We start from the raw sequence: 12,783 nt of genomic DNA, 5'->3' as shown, positions 1-12,783 counted from the left end.
AATTTTTTCAAGCAGAGGTCATTGCTCACAGACAATTTGCTTCATCAATATGGATGGAGTGCTCAAGATTAAAAGGTGCACAATATAATTTTTTGATCTAATCACGTGCCTTCAACTCAAACAACAAAATTTATGAAATTTAACAGGCGGAGAGGTAGAAATTGAGGGATTTCAAGCTAGTAGGGATCAAACAATTAAGAAAACTCCGGAACAAACCACAGAAAAAACTGTGGAACAAACAACAGATCAGAGCTCAGAACAAACAGCAGATCAAAGCATTGAACAAGCAGCAGATCAAAGCTCTGAACAAACAGCAGATCAAAGCTCTGAACAAACAACAGAACAATCTGCAGAACAAACTGCAGAACAAAGTGGTAATGCCCTGGCACCATTTTGTTTTGTTCTTGTTCTTTGCATGTATTATTGACAGCTGTAATTTTTAGGTCACCTGAAACGAAGTCTCAAGTGACCTATTCTAATCGCCTTTTGTCCGTCGTCGTCCGTTGTCCGTCGTATGTCCGTAAACAATTTACATTTTCTACTTCTTCTCAAAAACTGCTGAAGCAAATTCAATGAAATTTTGCACAAACCTTATAAGGCATAAGGCCAATCAAAATTGTGAAATATATGGTCCCCACCCCCCTGGGCGCTGTGGGAGGGGCTAAAGGGGATGAAAATTGACTATAATTTCAAAAATCTTCTTCTCCACTCACAGATGTGATGGAATCAAATACTCTTCATAGATAGAAAGGTCTAAAGGTCCTTTACAAAAATTGTGAATTATATGACCCTGGGGTCTCAGGTTTCCCCTTGGGGAGGGGGTTAAGTTTACTATAGTTTATATAGGGAAAACACATTTTTGAGCATTACTTGGTCATTTGTAAAAGGAAATGAGTCAAATGTTGTCATAATTTTCCCTATGAAATGGCCATTGAATCCTATTGACAAATTTTCCATGACTGACTCCCAGGGGTCTTAGGGGTTGGGCCAAAAGGGGTCAAATAAGCTAAAACTTCAAAAATCTTCTTCTGAAATTCTGGAACTGGTAGAATCAAATACTCTTAATAGATGGAAAGGTATTAAGGTCCTTTACAAAAATTGTGAATTATATGACCCTGGGGTCTCATGTTTCCCCCTGGGGAGGGAGTCAAGCTTACTATAGTTTATATAGGAAAAACACATTTATGAATGTTATTTGCTTATTTTTCATAGGAAATTATTAGAATTATTAGCCTGAGATAGCATTTTATCGTCATATCCATATTGTCCTGGCCGACCCCCAGGGGCCTTAGAGGAGGGGCCAAAAAGGGTCAAATAGGCTAAAACTTCAAAAATCTTCTTTTGAATTCACAGATTTGATGGAACCAAATACTCTTCATAGATTGGAAGGTGTTAAGGCCCTTTACAAAAATTGTGAATTTCATGGCCCTGGGTTTCCCCTGGGGAGGGGGTCAAATTTACTATAGTCTACATAGGAAAAACACATTTATGAACAATATTTGCTTAGTTTTAATAGGAAATGAGTCAAACTGGGTTAGAATTATTAGCCTGAAATAGCATTTTAACACCATATCTATATTGGTCCTGGCTGACCCCCAGGGACCAAAGGGGTGGGGCTAAATTGGGTCAAAATGGCTAAAATTTCAAAAATCTTTTTCTGAATTCACAGGTTTGATGGAACCAAATAATCTTCATTGATTAAAAAGTGAAATTTATAAAATCACTGACACTGACTGACTTCTAGTTTGGTTTTGTTGTTTAACGTTGGCAAAGCAAATTGGAATTTTAAGCATAAGATTTGGTAACATAATACACTAACTATCAAAATGAAAAACAAAAAATAAAAAAATTTGAAAGTTCAACTTTAAAGTTTATTTTAATTCGTAAATAATTTTTATTGAGTTGAACCAACTTTGTAATGCTCTTTCTGTAGCAGCACTCAGGTGACCGTCAAGGCCTCTTGGGCCTCTTGTTGTGTTTATTCTTATTCCAAGTTTCTTGGATATTAATTTCATATCCAAATTCTTTTAAGTTTTATTTTGGATTTTTTTATCCTTTTTTTCGTTTTTTCTTTGTTTGGTTATGTTGACCCATTGTTGTTGAAACTTTTCTTAATTTTTTGTGGGGTGAGGTAGTTAAGATTTAAAATGGCATTCGATCATTTGCTTTTCTATAAACAAAGAATCTGTTGGTGTTTATGAGAACTGAAGGTGCTAATTTTTATGAAGATTAGAGCCTGTTGTTGTTGTTGTTGTGTGGATGTTAAACTTTTATTTACATTTTGGTCTTACAGAAGCTAATCAGACTGAGGAATCTGCTGAAGGTACACTAGCTGTGCTAATTCCCCCTACACATAGAAACCCTAAGCATTGACCTACCAATCATAGCTGTAGTCTGCTACATACATGTGTTCATAAACTCACCAGCTTATTCTTAGTTCTGTATTTAGAGCCAGGTATCAATTTTTATTGCTTCATGATGTAAAACGTTTCTGATATCCAATTGGATATATGATTTCCAGTATATATTTTCCACATATAAGTTATATCTATTACAATTTTCTTTCAAAACCTTACCAATAAACTTTAACTTATTTACCTGATATCCCAAACTTATTATTCAGCTGACATTACCAGATCAACATTTCAAAACCTCCTGACCTTATTCTAGCTTATTTACTGTATTTATGTAATTATTGTACCCTCAATATAGATTACATTTATGAAGTGTATGAAAACCACCCCAGTGCAGCTTATTTTAGCTTATTTTGTATAACTTTGTATCCCTTACATATCTTATATAATGTTTAAAGTCATTCCAGCTTATTTCGGCTTATTTTGTGTGATAGTATCCCCCTAACCCTTCATAACTTCCATGTCATTATGTTGGCATGGTACATGTATATGACAAACTTATTCCAATCTTATTCCAGCTCATTCCGTATTTGCATATTACAGAGTTGTCTCCCCTTGTGAGTAGGTATTTATTGTGACATCATGTGTTTCAGAGTGTAACATCATACTTTTCAGAGAAAATAAGGTGAGTTGCGTACACAAAATAATTTTGTCACAATGGATACCTACCCGAAAGGGAGGTAACTCTGTAATATGCAAAGACGGAATATATTCAGTAGACTTAGGATATACCACCTTCATAGCGTACATTGCAATGAATGGGTAATAATAAAGACTTTAAAGCTTACTTCACATGATACCCACTTGTTACAATTACCAAGTTACATTTGACCATGGCAAAAAGGGTTAACTGCTGTTAAGAATATAAGGATATGTTTTGAATCTTTTTTTTTTTAATTATTGATAGCACTAATATGACACAGCTTGTATGTCTCAATCTGTGTAAATCATGATAAATGATCCATGTTCCTTCAATTAAAGGAATTAGGTCGATAAGTAGGTTATATATTTAGGTCACATTAAGGTCGACCCTTCAGGCCCCCGAAATCAACTTCCTAGATTGCCTCCTTATGAGATGCTGTCTATTCATTTCTCACATTCATCCTAGTTTCGATTTTTGTCCATATCTGGCTTCCCAATGAGCATCTATTCACTTTCCTGACGTGGTCACTCTCCTGTTTCCTGTGGTCATTTTGACCATAAAGGCTTTGACCATTCTGTATAATTACGCTCATTGATTTCTCTGTCAATCACTTGTCATTGACCAATCTGAAATGCTCGCCTATTTTTTCTAGTCATTCCAGATTAAACTAGGCATATCTAGATTCTCTGTAATGGCTTTGTCCTTCTGAAGGCTGTAGTTATACTCTCACAGTGTATTAGGATTATCAGTTTAATAAAGAAAATTTGATTTCCAATACAATGGAAAAATTATTAATTTATAATCAAATAATTATAAATTTATTGATAAGAAATTTACGAGCACATTCTAGTACATAGAACTTTGGAATGTGACCATAGAATTTTGAAATGGACCATAGAATTTTCGGGAATGGTTAATTTAACATAATAGGATCCTTTGGGGTTTTTGCAATGCAAATGAAAAGAACCCATGAAAAGTAATTCCAAATAGATTGCAGCAAAATTGCACAGAAATTACAAAACACATTTTCAATCAAAACTGCATCTTTTCTTTTAAATCTTTCTGCTAATTCACTTTTGAGAGTTTTGTATCTAATATCTTTTTGTTACAGTTTAATTTCATTATTATGTTTTTGTAATTTTGATACACCAGTAATTACATTAAAAAAATTCTTGGTTGTACTTGGGAAGAAACTCTTCTCTTTGTCCAAATTCTGTGCCAGCACTGAGAAGAAAGTTATGTCCATGTGATTTTATATCTTTGTCATATATTTCATTGCCCATTTCTTGTAGTATCCCCCTCTCCCTTCATCAAATTAATTTGAACTTCAATTTATACTGTGCCTTTGCTGAGGGAACATAATTAATTTGACTAGGGATGGAGGAAAGCTATTTTATCCCATTAGTTCCTTGTCATCACTAATCAAGTTTCGTTTATACAAATAGGAATCCAAATTGAATGTTTTTTCTTTCAGCTAAAAATGGAACCTAATTTAGTTGATTTATTTCTGTTATAAAGATCTGTGGCTCGGGTTAACAAGTTTACCCTACTTCTAGCAGAGACCATTCTTATTTATTGTTAAATATCCAGAGACTTCCGAAGAAAGTGTCATTCATTGGAAGGTCACATGACTCGAAAGCAGATTTGTGATTTTCAACAAAAATAAAAAAAAAACAAGAAGTGCAGTAGCCTAGGGACATACATTACAACATAATAGCCAAGATGAATAGTTCAGTTGAGCAATTTATTTTGTTGATCTGATTTTGTTTTCATTTTTTTTATTTTTTGTTTTGTTTTTATTTACAACATTTTTTTGCAGGAAATGAAAGAGAAATATGTGATAAACATAATATAGATCTACTTGTGCAATGTGTATTATGTATTTGCATATTACAGAGTTATCTGCTGTTGCAAGGGCAGATAACTCTGTAATATGCAGACACAGAATAATTATAGGTAGCTGATGAAATTTAATAGTAATGGCATAGGTGACAGAGGTTACAGTTAATGAAAATTAATGTTTAAGTTGTGTTAATGATGAAATTTGATGTCATGTTTTGGTTAATGATAAAATTTCAAATTATAATTTCATGCTATGGTAATGTTACATGAAGCTTAAAGTTTAAAAGATGATGAAGATTCCTGTGATAATTTGGTAACGATGAAGTTTCCTGTTGTAATTGTGTCAATGATGAAGTTTAATGTTATGTTTTTGTATTGTAGGAGACATAGAACCACCAACAGAACAAGCAGAAGAGCAAGAACATGGTGAGTACAGATGTCTAACAACAGCCAACTCTTCTGTCTCTGAAAACCAGCGTAAAATGAGGTTATCAATATGGCATATCATAGTCCTTATAGAAACATTCCCGTTACCATGGTAACCCACCAAGGGACGTAAATCATGAATTATGAAACTGATTTTATATTGTTGTGAAACTGTGCAGGAGTCCACATAGTCTTATGTGTTTAGGTGCTGGGTTACCATAGTAACCAAGTGATTTGGACCTGAACTTTTCACATCATCATATAATTTCCTATACTCCCAAAGTAAACAAAACAAAACAAAAAGAATGAAGACTGCATCCAATGATCAAGATGTTAAGAATTTTTGGAGAATTTGCCATTTTGGAAATCTGATTTTGATGTAATTTGAAGTTGATATTTCCACAAATACCTTTTACTAACCTCACAGACACTGCCGTATCCAAGAAAAGTACAGAGGTAGAGGATGTTGCTCCAGAGGACCGCCAGCGATACCGAGGTTATTTTGCACCTTCTATTGACCCCCATGTTTTTACTCTCCTATGTACTATTTTATCGGCACCAACCATCTTAACTGACACATCTTTTTCCGTGCACCCGTCACCCCATGGCATATCAATCCCTCCCAGGGTTCATTGCTGTCCCCACATTCACCTCATTAAACGGCTTATGGACTGGTCATCACTTATGGACTGGTCATCTCGGGTCTCAGAATATAACGTCAGGACGATTATTTAGTGCATTTGAACTCACTTGTAGATTACGTTTTTGAAGCAGTGGACAACATATGTACATTGTGACTATTAACATAAAACTTAAATTAGTATATAATGATCATATTCAATTCTGTAATAACTAGCAGTCTTTTAGAGGCAAAATCATTCAAAGGAAAACTTAGAATAAATATGGAAGACTGTATAATGTGTTTGAAATGCGTTTTTCAAGATTCTTGAAAATTTGCATGGTCTATTTACAGAAGTCAAATCGGGATTGCAATTAACCCTGGAAGATTGTTTCTTAATAATACTTGTTCTCCATTTCTCTATCTCCTGTTACTTACCAGGTGTAGTTGTTCATGTGTTAAACTCTTCTAGAAGTGTTTCTAGGCTCAAACTTTTGTTCCTTTTAAGTCAAATCAGACTCAATTTTAAGTGAAGTTCTATTTTGCTTCCAAGTGTTTTCATCAGATTGTGGCAAAAAAACCTAAGGGTCAAATGCACCTCTCAAAGTTCTAAGGTATAAAATTACTTTTCTGGAGTCAAGTTCAAGGTTAAATGTTACATTTTAGGTTCCATCTTCATATATCAAAACTGCAGATTTTAATTTTAAGTGTCAAGATCAAACATTGTTTTATGTATCAAGGCTAAAGTTAACCTAACATATAGCAATGACAAAGGTAATCTTTCAGACCTTAAGGTCAAAGATAAATTTTCAGACCTCAAGGTCAAAGATAAGCTTTCATATATGAAGGCCAACAATAACCTTTCAGATATCAAGGTGAAGAGTGAGTTTTCAGTTAGAAATCAACCTTTCTGATGTCAGAATCAATGGTATTAAAGGTTTGAGATTCAGGTCAGAAGTAAGAAAACGTCTTGTATTATCATTATTAAGGGTCAAACAATTTTATAGGTCTGACAATTATAAAATTGAATTCAGGTTTTGTTCAGTAAAATTCTTTTTGGTTCAACATCAAATATAAAGTTTGTTGCTAAACCAAGGTTCTGCAAAGTTACACAAGATGTTGGTTTTTCTTCATTTGTCTATAGGCTTATGAATACTTTTCATTTGCAGGCATCATCATTATGCAAGTTTAAGAATTTTTTCTTCAATATTAAAAAAAAAATTAAACAAATTTGATCTTTTATCTAGAACAAAGCACACATTCTGTCTAAACCATGTAGATTTATATTTATGTTCTAACTGAAGCATTATTTCCTGAGATAACCACTACTAGAATAACAATAGATTATTTTATTATTAGATATTAATAATGATAATCACACAACAATTTAAAACCTACCTGGTAATTAGCATCATCAATATTTTTCTGGATTTCAGATTCTTTGTACTGAGGTTTTCAAAGAACATGTATTCTCAAAATATTGCTTGATTCAAGGAAAAGTCTGTCAAAAGTATTTCAATTAACATTTTCCATGCTTTCTTTGTCTTCCTATTTAGACCTTTCATAGAACTTTATTGTACAGCTTGATAATTACAAAAAAGGTTCCTTAGAACTTTGTAGGGATTTTGCAGATTTATTAATGTGTTGGTTGTTTTGGATGTTACAGAGGCTGAAGCAGCCAAAACAGAAGAACCACAACAACAGGAGCAGACGTCAACAGAGGAAGCGAAACCCACGGAGGAGGAAACGCCGAAAGGTAAAAAGGAGTACTGTCGGGAAAATATTTCTTTGGGTGGGTGGTTAATTTGATATAAAATAGATGGAAAAGAAGTTCAGGTTTTTCCCTATTTTAATACAAATATTTCTTTTATTGCCCAGAAATTTATCCTTTTATTGTCTTTATCATTATGAACAGAAAGTATTTCTATGGATGGGTTGTATAATTTAAAATGAAAAGAAAGTCATTCGAATTTTCCCTGTTCCAGATAGTAGTGCTTTGATCATAATTTCATGAAAATAATTCGCCTGGAGGGGGTGTATAATTTAATAGAAAGAGAGAAAAAAAAGAAAAAAAATTCTGTATGTTTTAAAATGATACCTCCCATCTATCAAAACGAATGAATATTCTGTATGTTATATCCCACCAGATTGACCCTGATAATAATTCCTAGACTTTTGCTAAATGTGGACACTCACACCCATCCTCCTAAATTGTTCCCTATGAACTTTGACCTTGACCTTGACCTATGTTATTTTAACCCCTTACAGAAGAAGAAAAAGCCCCAGAAGAGACACCCAAAACTGAAGGTTACCATCACATTACAACTCAATAACAAATTGACTTCAAAGATTACCTTTATTTCTAATACCTACTAACTCATAAACTTGTGTGGGTTTGAATCTTGTCACCTTTATATCTTTGTGACCTTTGAACCCACAGTATGACCTTTTGCTCAAATGTCATTCTGTACTAAATCATATGCCTTATAAATTGAATTAATGTCTTCTTTGAAATTTATAAGGACAATATGCCTTTCTTTTTTTTATTTATTTATTAAAATCTTCTTGTTAAAACCAAACTTTTAAATAATTTTAAAGCTCATAATCTGTTCTGGTTATGGGTATGTATAACTTTGTTTGATGCATTGGTCACTAAAAGCATGAACAAAAAACTTTAAAAATTCATATTGCTCTATATTGCTTGACTTTAAAATTTTATTTTCTTCAAATGGAATTATTTTTCCAACTGTGGTACTAACACAATCATCCACTAAAGTCACTTCATTGTGTTTTCTTTCAAAACTGTTTTAACACAAACCTTTATGATACAAGACCCTGAGTTTAAACGTTTTGTATACTGATATAATAATATTCCAATATACTTAACTTGAATATCAAGATCTCTCAGAAGTCTTACAATGATATCGCTAACTTTTAGATAATTTGACTACACATTCAGGTTTGGGATTTATGGAAAGCATTGAACCTCTTTCATAATGTAAAAAAAAAAAAAAAAAACTTATGCGGCATATATATGTATGATAAGAAGTATTTTAGTATTCCTGGCAGAATGATACACCCAATATCTTTTATTAATTAGAATTAGTACTCCTGATAAGTTTTAATATTTTAGTATTTGATTTTACCCTGGCACTATCCACTTCAAGTCCATTAGGAATAATATTAAAGTATATAAATATCACCATTTCACCCACCAGGTATATGAATTGTTTGAAATAATCAGTCAGCAGTTTCGGTCAGTCAAAAGTTGAACTGAGTAGTTAAATATACCTGCAATATTCAAGTTAAAGGACTACCCTGGTACATTGTTTAAATCAAACATAAATACATTACAGTACTGATCTGGGTTTTTAAGAAGACAAATTAAGACTTAAATATACTAAATATGAAATGTTTTGACTTAACATTATAACTATATTACCAGAAGTAACATCAAATCTTTTGTTTACAGAGGAGCCTAAACAAGAGGAAACCCAAAAAGGTGAGCAGAAATCCTGTGTAACATTCACCTGTTTTATACTACCTTTATAATTAAGTTAACAAAGGGTTAAGGTAATGTTCCCTAACCAACGACCGATACAAACAATGGCAGTTTCTACTCCTCACTCGGTATTTAGGCAGCAGAATGACTGGTTTGGTTTGTGAATGTAATATGACTGAGTGAAGTGTGGTGCTCGGTGTCTTTCACTTTGTGGTAAATCCATGATAAAGTAGAGTTCTGCTATCACAAGGAGACATAACATGGATATGCTAATCTCATCTTAAACATGCAGATGTTCCGCCACACAAATATAATAAAATTAAATAAAAATAAAATTAATCAAATCCATATCATCTAACCTCCAAACACACCTCACTTTGTTAATATAAACAATAATTCATTCAGACATCTCAATGTCATAGCATAGACCTTATATCAAGGTCATCTCAATGTCATAGCATAGACCCTATACCAGGGTCATCTCAATGTCATAGCATAGACCCTATACCAGGGTCATCTTAATGTCATAGCATAGACCTTATACCAAGGTCATCTCAATGTCATAGCATAGACCCTATACCAGGGTCATCTCAATGTCATAGCATAGACCCTATACCAGGGTCATCTCAATGTCATAGCATAGACCCTATACCAGGGTCATCTCAATGTCATAGCATAGACCCTATACCAGGGTCATCTCAATGTCATAGCATAGACCCTATACCAGGGTCATCTCAATGTCATAGCATAGACCCTATACCAGGGTCATCTCAATGTCATAGCATAGACCCTATACCAGGGTCATCTCAATGTCATAGCATAGACCCTATACCAGGGTCATCTCAATGTCATAGCATAGACCCTATACCAGGGTCATCTCAATGTCATAGCATAGACCCTATACCAGGGTCATCTCAATGTCATAGCATAGACCCAATACCAGGGTCACTCAGATATGTTGAAGTATCGGCTGTTTGGTTTTACAAAACGCCATTCATCAGCAATGATCATTATAGAAGCACTATGGGCATTAAAGTTGTTTTATACCAATTTTTCCCTTTTGGGTTAAACTATAGAAATAATTCTCAATATTTTACTCTGGGTTAACAGAGGAAGAAGCTCCAAAGGAAGAGGAAAAGACAGAAGAAGCTCCAAAGGAAGAACAGAAGGAAGAAGAAGTAAAACAGGAGGAAGAAGCCCCAAAACAGGAAGAGGAGGCCAAGCCTGAAGGTATTTGATATGAAATGGTGAACTGTCTTTGTAGTAAGGAGTAGCAATTAAGTGATGTCACAGTAGAAAATGAGAAGATTGAGTTATTACTTCAGAGATTATAACTTATCATTTGTGGACCTCTGTTTAGGTCGATAATGGATTTTATCAGGTTAATTAGTTATCATGTTGGCTATAATAAAGGTCTTAAACTGTATGCTAAATGGACCTCTGTTTAGGTCGATAATGGATTTTATCAGGTTAATTAGTTATCATGTTGGCTATAATAAAGGTCTTTAACTGTATGCTAGATGTGGCATTAGTCTCAATATGTTTATTGAATTAATGTAACTGAATGATCTAGTAACAAGAAGAATGGCATGACTAATATTCCTGATGAAGTCAATGTTGGACATTGTGGTATCAAAAGGGTATTATAAATTCACTTATGTTGCAATATTGACTTTATGTAGCTAAAAATAGAAATACTTTGTCGATATTCAAAATATCAACTTCCATGTGACCATGTATTGGCTATGAAAATAATGGGAACTAACAGAATACTTACATATATCTCAGGTGGAGAGGAAACAAAGCCAGAAGAACCTGAACAAAAATCTGAAGAACCAGCAAAGACAGAAGAAACTACAGAAGAAGCAAAGACAGAAGGTAAGCCTGTCCAGCAACAAAGAACTAATTATTGAGATGTCATATTAGACTGTAGAGATTTGATGGTAACTTTTATCGAAACGTTTCTGAAATGTCATATTAGTCTTCAGAGATTAGGTGCAAACTTTTGCTTTAGGATGTTCAAGGACAGTTACACTTCATACAATTTTTCAATTTCTCTCTTTTAACTCTTTGTTGATTTTCTGCTACAGGTGAAGAGAAGAAAGGAGAGGAGACCAAAACTGAGGGAGAAGGTATGTGTTGATAACAGGACTAACAAAAAATGTTTAAGCCAATGAAAATTCTTGTTACAAGCAAAATTGAATTATTCATTAATGATTATAATTCATTAATGCTATAAAGCCTGTAATTATACAATAATTGTCTTGAGTATAATATTTTGAGTTTGTCTACAAAATAAAAAGTTATATTTTACAAAATATAAAGTTTTAGTTCATTATGATTTCTCTTTCATATTTGAAGTCTTAATTGTGTAATTTCTGATCAGCGAAAATAAACCCCTATATGGTATGAAAAGTAAGTAGTCTTATCAGGAATAATTAATTTGGTGTTTATTTTACAGGTGCAGCATAAAAAAGAACTGTGATTTAAAAATATGGACAAAAACATTCATTACAATCAAACCTTCTGCCATGGACGTCATCTGCTAAGTTAGTCATTTGTCAGGTCATTTTATGGTGATCACACTGTGTTAAATCCCCGTTCATTGGATATACAAACTTCATCTGTAACAGCAACATGGGAACAGGAAGTGACATCATGAGAACAGGAAGTGACATCATGATCATGTGACATACATGGGTGTAAATCATGGTCAGGATTTTGATTGAAACAAAGCTGTGATACAATGCACTAGTTAGTGTGTGCCTTCAAATATCATGTGTCAACTAATTTAAAAACACTTTTTAACATAGACATTGGTTCCGTCCAAATGTACCCGTGAACATTTAACTTTGAATTTCTACAATTATAGATATATATATACCCATGTGCATTCTGCCAGAGTACACTAGACCAGTATCCTGGCTCCTACTTGTTATTATATATTATTGGTGATCTTTTTTTATTTATTGAAATAAAATTTTCAACATGTGTTAAAATGGCATTATTTTATACTCTCCATCAATATCTAAGGACCTTCACACACATTAGGAGGTCAGGATGTGTCTTATATTGTCTTTATTGCCACTGGAAGTTCAAGTTGTTCTGAACTACACATCGGTATCATAAATCCTTGTTTGTCTATATGTGTAGAACATAGTTCACCAAAAACTGACCAAAGTGAGTTTATATGTGCTCTAGATTATAGTCACCATACATGTAGTTAGCGCCCAAATTCTGTCAGTAAGAAGGTTCCTCTTGACTAACAATACATTGCACTGCAAACAAGGGTCCAATGGGCCTGAATAGTTCCCACGCTATCTGGTAATTATGATGC

The 12,783-nt window shown here is 33.5% G+C and overlaps 1 protein-coding gene across 38 annotated transcripts in view; it reads left to right on the top strand.

The window, feature by feature from the left end:
* LOC138310664 (thioredoxin domain-containing protein 3 homolog) overlaps window positions 1–12,445 on the top strand; it is a 48,878-nt gene extending 36,433 nt beyond the window's left edge. For 14 of the 38 annotated variants that reach the window (XM_069251961.1, XM_069251962.1, XM_069251972.1 and 11 more), the window contains 10 exons: window positions 2,294–2,323; window positions 5,281–5,325; window positions 5,753–5,821; window positions 7,611–7,700; window positions 8,213–8,251; window positions 9,417–9,446; window positions 10,557–10,676; window positions 11,235–11,324; window positions 11,537–11,578; window positions 11,908–12,445. In XM_069251961.1, coding sequence (XP_069108062.1) covers window positions 2,294–2,323; window positions 5,281–5,325; window positions 5,753–5,821; window positions 7,611–7,700; window positions 8,213–8,251; window positions 9,417–9,446; window positions 10,557–10,676; window positions 11,235–11,324; window positions 11,537–11,578; window positions 11,908–11,918 — 566 coding nt within the window. In that variant the 3' untranslated portion in view covers window positions 11,919–12,445. Of the gene's footprint in view, window positions 1–146; window positions 375–2,293; window positions 2,324–5,280; window positions 5,326–5,752; window positions 5,822–7,610; window positions 7,701–8,212; window positions 8,252–9,416; window positions 9,447–10,556; window positions 10,677–11,234; window positions 11,325–11,536; window positions 11,579–11,907 lie in introns of all 38 variants that reach the window. The other 24 variants (XM_069251984.1, XM_069251987.1, XM_069251980.1 and 21 more) reach the window with 7 other exon arrangements.
* The last annotated feature ends 338 nt before the right edge of the window (window positions 12,446–12,783 follow it).

The sequence above is a fragment of the Argopecten irradians genome, chromosome 16 (genome assembly GCF_041381155.1).
Source record: "Argopecten irradians isolate NY chromosome 16, Ai_NY, whole genome shotgun sequence".
Classification (NCBI taxonomy): Eukaryota; Metazoa; Mollusca; class Bivalvia; order Pectinida; family Pectinidae; genus Argopecten; species Argopecten irradians.
The sequence above is the reverse complement of the archived record's forward strand: the minus strand, read 5'-3'. Positions and strand labels throughout refer to the sequence as shown.